Raw genomic sequence first — 7901 nt, forward strand, 5'->3', positions numbered from 1 at the left:
ACATTTAGGAAAACAACATTTCTGCTGTATGATTAAGACAGGAAAACACAATATGACCTATAATTCAAGTAGTTATAATAACAAAAAGTGAACTTGCATACATTTGTAACAATTATAGCATTTAAGGCTTATCAGCAGTTAAATTTGAAATGGCAGTCCCAATATTAGTGAAAGATTTTCACACTTTATCCAAACTGACTTCTCAGTAGCACATAATCAAATCTAAGAGAAGTTAGTCATATCAGCAACTACCATGGGTGTTTGTTTGCATACTAGGATAGATACACAAACTCTCACTGGCACTACATCTACTAATTTAATACTGTGGTCTCAAATATTCACCTAGCCAAAAAAAAAAAACCCAAAATGCTACGCAGCTATTTTTCCCACAAAAGCTTATAGTCTTTTATAATTGAATTTAATATTAGAAAAGTATTTTCATGCACAGGTACACAGTTTCAGAAATAAGAGTTTTATAAATTAAAACATCTGACAGAGATCAGTCTTTCTGGGTCAGCCAATTTCCTGCTCACTTCAGTTTTACATTGACTGTGTTTATTGTGTCAGTAATCAAAAAGCCAAGCAAGAGGCACAAAGTAATAATTTCTTTCCTCAGGTCTGATGCAAGCCTCAGAGTACACGCTACAAGCCTCAAGGCACACATTTTTATGTAGGTTTGGGAATTAAATGCTAATGTCTACACATGGGCAAACCCTCCTGCAATCCACAAGTTCATATCCGTAACCATGGAATAACCAGGGTTGGAAGGGGACTCCAGTGGTCAACACCTCCAACTCGCAGGTCAAAGCAAGTCTAATTACAGCAGGCTGCTGACAGACATATCTCATCTAGTCTTGACCTCCTCCAAGGATGGAAGTTGCACAACTTCTCTGTTACAGCTGAACCCAGGACACAACCTCTTCCACTATTTTACCACTCTCACAGAAGACTTATTTTCCCTGTAAGTAATTAAAATTTTCCATTCTTCCAAATTAGACCTGTTGCTTCTTATGCTATTGCTACACACTTCCAAAAATCTGGCTCCAGACAGCTAGCTGAGCCTTCTCTTCCTAAGGTTGAATAAACTCAGGTCCCCTCAGTCCCACCTTTTGCTTGGGATCCCTACTGGAGTCACAGATTCACATGTCTATGTCAGCATCTTTCTGGTGATCTCAAAACTGGGCATGATACACAAGATGCAGTCTCACAAATGCTGAGTAAGTGAGAGAGATCACTTCCTCATGGATAAATTCATGAAATTCAGTTCTTTGGGATAAATTGTTATTTCTTTTTACCAGAAATGTCTGCATTTTAATTTTGTATGCAGATGTGGGGAAAAAAAAAAAAAAAACGCAAAACCAAAACAATTCTGTCCTCAACGTTATTTAACATCTTTATCTCATCCCAAACTTTACCTGAAACAAGGGCTTATTCACACCACTATCATTAATTCACTATAACAAGAAAAGCTTCCAATCCTTGTTGCCCTCATCATTATAATTATGCTTTCCTGAAGAAACTATAGTAACCTTAATTCCAGCAAAAGCATCTATAAAATCAAGATGAAGCTATCACGCCCATGCATCCTGATGTATCTCATCAGATGAGCCTACAAACAGTAGGATTGCGCTCTCTCTAAACACCCAAACACAAATCACAGGACCACACAAGCTGGTTTTAGTATGTACACACTAAAAAAAAAAAAACTGAAAAAATTTGAAAATCTATGCTGCCTGTTTTAATAGCTGTAAGAATTGAAGATTTGTGACAGTTTTAAAGGAATGCAAATCCCACGGTCCTCCCACTCTCTTCAACCAAACTATTCGTTGTCTTCCTGAGGAAGTAGTATTAGACATTTACAAAAGGCAAAGACGCAATAAGCTATCTGGAGATTGCTACAGTATGGCATTTGTAGACTTCCTAGAAACACGAAGGAAACTAAAATTTGTTATCTGGCTGGGAAATACCACACACAACAGAAATTAAGAACTTGATATCTAAAACCTATATTCCAATTTAATTTTTTTTTCAGTTTGATATGATTTCTTCTTCAACTTCCAGAGGCATAACAAAACCATTCTAAGTTGAGAAGCTCAATTAAAAAGCCCCAAAAAATAATATTACTAAAAATATATTCACAATAATAGGCAGATTCCAATAAGTTATTATAGAAAATAAGGACACCTTGTCCCATTAAAGATGCCCCAATCTCCATAGTTTTAGCAAGAATTTTTTTTCAGATGCAATATTAGAAAACCATTAGCCATTTGCTTCAGAGCAAAGCACTGCAACAGTGAAATACATTCCAGTTTAAAATTGCATTGCAGAAAGAAAAAGCAATTTTCCTTGCACTCTTTATTATTCCCACAAGTGTCAAGATAGATCCTGAATACTGTTTTTCTACTGAACTCTCAAACTCTCTCTCAACACTCTCTCCAACAGACCAGAAAGGCATACAAAATAGAATCACGCAGAACCTGAAGAGGTAACTTCACTGTTCTTCTACGTAGACTTGCTTGCTTTCTCCTGGCTGTGCTTATTTCCCCATGACAATACCCTTTGAGATGTCATGCTTTCATCCTACATAGTGCACTATTACACAAAATATTAAATCAGTTTTGAACCCATACATAGATTACTGCTCATGCTGGAATAACAATGAAGAGCTCATGCTATGTTAAATACCAGTCCCTGTAGAGGGATTTGTAATGAAAGCCTGAAGTCTGTCATAAGAACAATTTAGGGAAAAAAAAAAAAAAAGAAAAAAAAAAAAAGAAAAAATCAAAACACAAACCCAGCTACCCTTCCCCCCAAAACCACAAAACTTACTCAGCTAACCACAGCAGGGATATCCTAGGTAGGGGCAGACTCCTTTTCACACAGTTAAAAATTCCTCCACTACCAAGCCCTACCAGAGGGCACAGTGATGTAATACCCTGTCTCTAAGCTATCCTCTCACAAGCTCCAGGCTTTTCCAGATAAATTGCCAGTGCAACACTTCTTTATACCAATGTTTTTTCTTTTCCCTCCTCTTCCCATCAATATATTTATTTTATCTAGATCTCTTCTTGCCTCCTACTTCCCTCAAGGACTTTCTTTTAAAAGCACCTTTTCCCCTCCTCACCTTTACTTTTCTCTTTTATTCTCCGAAGTAGGAAAAGCTCCCTCCTTTTTGGTACTTGATTACTTCACTTGCAGATTCTCAAGCACTGTATGTGGTACATACATACACAGACAAATATATTCAACACATGGTAAGCATTAACATTTTTTCCTTCTGTGCAAAGGAGCAACAACCAAAATTCTAAAGCCAAAAGGCCAATCCAAGTGGCCAAATCCGTGATACACCAGCAACTATATCTTTGCTAGCAAATACACCTAAACACTCTCTTCTTCCAGTCACGTTCTAATGTTTAGAACCTTATTTTGAAAGCTAGCAAGCTGGCCCACATAAAATTATAGTGAAACAAATGCAAGACTCCTAATTATAAACTTCTGCTTGACCAGCAAGATACAGAAAGATACAAAAATAAAAAAATACAAAGCCAGAAAGATATAAAAATTTCTTACACTCTTCGTGCATCCTCTGCCAATGCTGCTACACTTTTGAGAAGTGGTTCTAAGAAATCTTAGCAAAAAGCCAATGAACCTTTTCCCACTTTAGAAATAGTTACCTCAAACACCTCAGGCTTTCAACACATATTTGGGCATAGTATTACTCACAAGCTACTGACTGACTAGAATGTCTCATAAAACATCAAGATTTTTAAGCTTCCTCAGTTTGACACAGATGGCTTTGCTATTCATGTGCTGCATCTCCCATGTTCTCCAGATACAGCTGAAAAATCCTTGAGGAAGAACTTCCCTACCCCAACTTCTCTGTTCTTCAGAAGCAGAAAAGCACAATGGTAATCAGACCTCCTTCTTTAAAAGCACTACGGGGGACAGGGAAGAAGCACCACTTGCAGAAGAATGCTCACCATCACCATGCCTGGTCTTAGTGCAAAGATTTACGCTTATGGTTTTATAGTCAGCAATGCTTGGTGTTTGCAAGGCCAGACTACCAGTGCTATAGCTCCACAAACCAGTACAAGGTGACACTGCTGCCAAAGTACTGCACCATCTTCCTCCATCTGTTCACTCCCAACACTGTGCTATTACTTCCCAAATGCCAGGGCAAGACTATGAACATCCATCCAGTGAAAGAAATGAGGTAAGTGTCCTGGTGGGTCCAGGAGGAAGTTTAGTTTTACCCTGCATCAGTTCTCAATGTGGTTCACACAGTGACTGCAAAAACCTACACTGGAAAAACATGGAGCAACAGGACAGATGACATGGAGGAAGGCTCTTCTCAAGCAGCTTTAGGTGTCCAAGGAAACACAACTTATTCCATACAGTTAGGCTTGCCTCAATGACAGCCATTATGTTCCTTACACTGTAACAAAAAATTTTGGTGTTTTGCAGAGAAACAAACATAAGTCTGAAAGCACAGATAGACACTCGCATCACAAGGTGACAATACAGCTAGATGGGAAGTGCTACATCAACCTTTAACTATGCTGTACAGGAAGCCCCTAACAAGGCTACTTGTACCCCTGTGCATCACACCTGTAACAATAAAGCAATAATGAAGGACTGCTAAAACCTTTTATTTGAAAGCACAGACCTATTATGTTGTAGTGAGCTTTAAGTTTAAAGCTCTGCTGCTAAACAACAAAACCGAAAGCCTTGTGGTAAACACACAAGAGTGACTCGAGGGCCAGCCTGGCGAACAAACACCCTCCGCGGCACGCTCGTGACCAAGGCGCTACCCGCCGCCCTCTCACCCCACCGCAGGGCCGCAGGGCACAAGCCCGATCCCACCGGCCAGCAAAGCTGTACCGAACATTCCAACAGCGGCGGCTCAGTGGCTTCCCGAAGCCCGCCTGCAGCCGCGGCGAGTGGGGGCAGCCGCAAGCTCCCGTAGCTCCCCGGCGCGCCGGGGACACTGCCGGCTCCCACAGGCAGCAAGGGGGCAGCGCCTGGAAGAAAGCGCCGAGGACAGCCCGCGGCCGCACCGCAGCCGGCCCCACAAGTTCTTCCCGCCACCGAAGTCCCCGAGGAAACCACACACCCTCCCAGGTGCCGGCCCCACCCGTGAGGCGGAGGGCGCCCGTGCGCACGCATACCTGTGTGTCGGGCGCGGGAAGACCGCGCACGTAGCCGTTTGGGAGCGTGCCGTGGCCTGCGCCGCTGCAGCCGTTAGCGCGGGGCTGTGCACCCGCCACCACCGCAGCCCGCCCGGGCCGCTCCATCCCGCCGGCTCTGCTGCGCCCGCTCCGCCACCCCCGCCCTGCCGCGCCGCGCCGCGCCGCACCGCACCGGAAGCGCGAGCTGCCGCTTGCCCCAATCACCATCAGGTACGTCACGCTCGGGGATGGGCTCTGTAACGACGCATCGGCGCGCGTGCGAGGCTGGCGGCGGACGCCAGGGACAGAGGGCGTGGCCCAGAGGACGGAGCCCAATGAGAGACTCGCATGCCAATCAGGTGGGAGGGGAGTGGGGTGAAGGAAGGGGTTTGCCCAATTGCAAAGCGGAAAGTTTGGAGGAAGGTGAAGTCAGAAGGTGAACGTTGTCCAATCGCTTGGCAGAGATGGAACCGGGAACGAAGAACCGGAGATAAGATAGCCAATCACAGAGCCAGGGTAACGGAGGGGCAGGAGCGGGCAGCGGGCTCCGTCCAATGACCGGAGGGAGGGGCAAGGTGATGGCTGAGGTAGCAGCCAATGGGAGGGGGCCAAAGTGGGCTTGCGGAGCTAGGGCGTGGTTGGGGTGGTTGCGTGTGAGGGGAATCAACGGCCGGGCTGAGGGCTGTCTGGTTGTGGTGGCTCCGGCTGGGGCAGTGCCGGTGCGGGGCGCCGAGCGTGTGAGGGAGGGTCCTGGTGCGCCCGTAAGCGCTTTCTCTGGTGCGGCGTGGGCAGCGGCGCGGGCTGGTGCCGTTTCTGTGACTGGAGGCGGCCTTTTCTTTAGGACACCCCAGTCGCTGGAGCAAGGAGAGGACCAGGGTGGGGTGAGGTAGCAGGTGAGCCTCTCTGCTGCCCTCCCTGTGTAGAGTCGAGGGAGCTGATGACTGAAGTAGTTCTTTTCAAGGCTGTAGGGGTTGCTCCAGGACACACAGGCTTCGGGCTGTGTCATGATGGGCTGTGTGAACGCTGAAGTAACTAACCCACCGCAAGTTGGCAGGAGAACCTCTGAGTGAAACCCTGAATGGTGGGTTAGGAGGTCAGACCGAATTATTGCAAAGCCCTTTGTGCCTAGGATCGACATGGGAGAGGTGTGTCTTGGCTCAAGTACGCCTGGGTACTGAAGGACCTAATAGGAAATGCTCTAGACAAGCTCCAGGCAGAACTTGAGTCAATAGGATTTAAAGTCCTGCTTAAAGATTGGTGCATGCTTGGCTGCCTTGCTGAGCCACTATCCCTGACAACTGAAGCTGCCAGTCTGTTAACTCTGCCCATGGCTGTGTTTAAAAATCATATTTGGCCATGAATTTGAGTATGGTTTGGAAATACATACTTCATTCAAAGACTGGGTGAACTAAGCACTGTGTTTAGTTCAGGGGCAGATGTTACCAACATTAATAAAGTTTAAGTTTCCAGATGTCACACAGACAACATGAGAGGAAGGGTGCTCTGCAAACCACAAAGCATCTGGATGTGTGTGCTATTGTACAACTTGTATACATCTTGGTGAGGGATTGGGAAAAGGAACACATCTAGAGGTTTTTGAGTTGCAGGAGTGTTAACTGGTAGAAGGAAACAACCAAATGTGTTTAATCACATACTGAAGAGATGGAGGAGTATGACCTTTGTTTTCTCCAGTGCGATTGAGAGAGAAGGGCTGTGCTGTTTCTTAGAATGTAACTTGAAACAATAAAAACAAAGCTCATTTAACACAAGGGAAGTTAACAGGTCTAAGCAGGTGAATGTAAGAAAATGGTCTCTTCTGATTTGCTACTATTGATAATTATTTTTCTGTATTACAGTCACATTTTGGAGCTTCAGTCACAGATCTCATTGCAAATTTGATACGAACATGGAGTTCCTAACAAAAGTGGATTAGTTTCTGTGAAAGGCATTTTTATTCTCTCCAGAAGTCTTGGGAGAGCTTCATAGCCTGATTTTAGCGTATTTGTAGGCAGCAGTATGTGTCCAGTACGCTCCATATCTCTGGGTCACCTTTGGACAAGAGGGTTTTTGTAATGAGGGGTACAAACATTGGCTCAGGGGTAACAAGCACAGGCTGGGTGTGAGACTTTGTTCCTTTCTTGCTGTCTATGGCCGCTCCCTTTTCTTGACTGCCACTAAAGCAGGTGTGGACTTGCCTAAGAAGCATTCTTTCTTCACCTGGTTTCGGTACGCAGTGAGACAGAGCCATCAGCTAAGATGGGATGGGCTGCGTCCCCTCTCTCATGTTGCAGGATGGGGACTATGGAAGAGACGGGTGTTGCTAGGAAGGACCTAGTAGTCAAAGCTGCGAATACCCCTGTTTAGCATTTGGGTGCTTGTGCAAGTGGACTTGATTGAGTACAGTTAGGAGTGCTGGTGGAGAAGAGACAGGTGCTGTTGAGCTTTTTCTACATAAGGAGGGGAGGGCTTTTGCAGAATCTATGAGGAATGAACAAATGTTATCATGAAAAAAGGAAATGAGTGAGCAAATGAGTGAGAAATGTACTAGGGGACCACATACCGCAGTACCTTTTTTGTAGGATTTTTTTTAACCATAGTTGGCTGTTGGCATTTTCCTCCCATCTCCTCTCCATCTGAATGGACTGGATTGAATTATACAGACCAGTTTTGCCATGGTGTGCAGATGGTCCACCAGCCTACACTCACAGGGCATGTATGAGGCATCACCCTCCA

General features: G+C 44.9%; 1 protein-coding gene across 1 annotated transcript in view; it reads right to left on the reverse strand.

The window, feature by feature from the left end:
* SPTLC2 (serine palmitoyltransferase long chain base subunit 2) overlaps window positions 1-5325 on the reverse strand; it is a 78981-nt gene extending 73656 nt beyond the window's left edge. Inside the window, exon 1 of the mRNA XM_061463684.1 lies at window positions 5169-5325. Within this exon, the coding sequence (XP_061319668.1) occupies window positions 5169-5294 (126 nt within the window). The 5' untranslated portion in view covers window positions 5295-5325. The remainder of the gene's footprint in view (window positions 1-5168) is intronic.
* Window positions 5326-7901: the final 2576 nt, after the last annotated feature.

Source organism: Pezoporus flaviventris, unplaced genomic scaffold (assembly GCF_033815535.1).
Source record: "Pezoporus flaviventris isolate CSIRO_AGI_PZ_B2104156 unplaced genomic scaffold, CSIRO_AGI_Pfla_v1 ptg000036l, whole genome shotgun sequence".
Taxonomy (NCBI): Eukaryota; Metazoa; Chordata; class Aves; order Psittaciformes; family Psittacidae; genus Pezoporus; species Pezoporus flaviventris.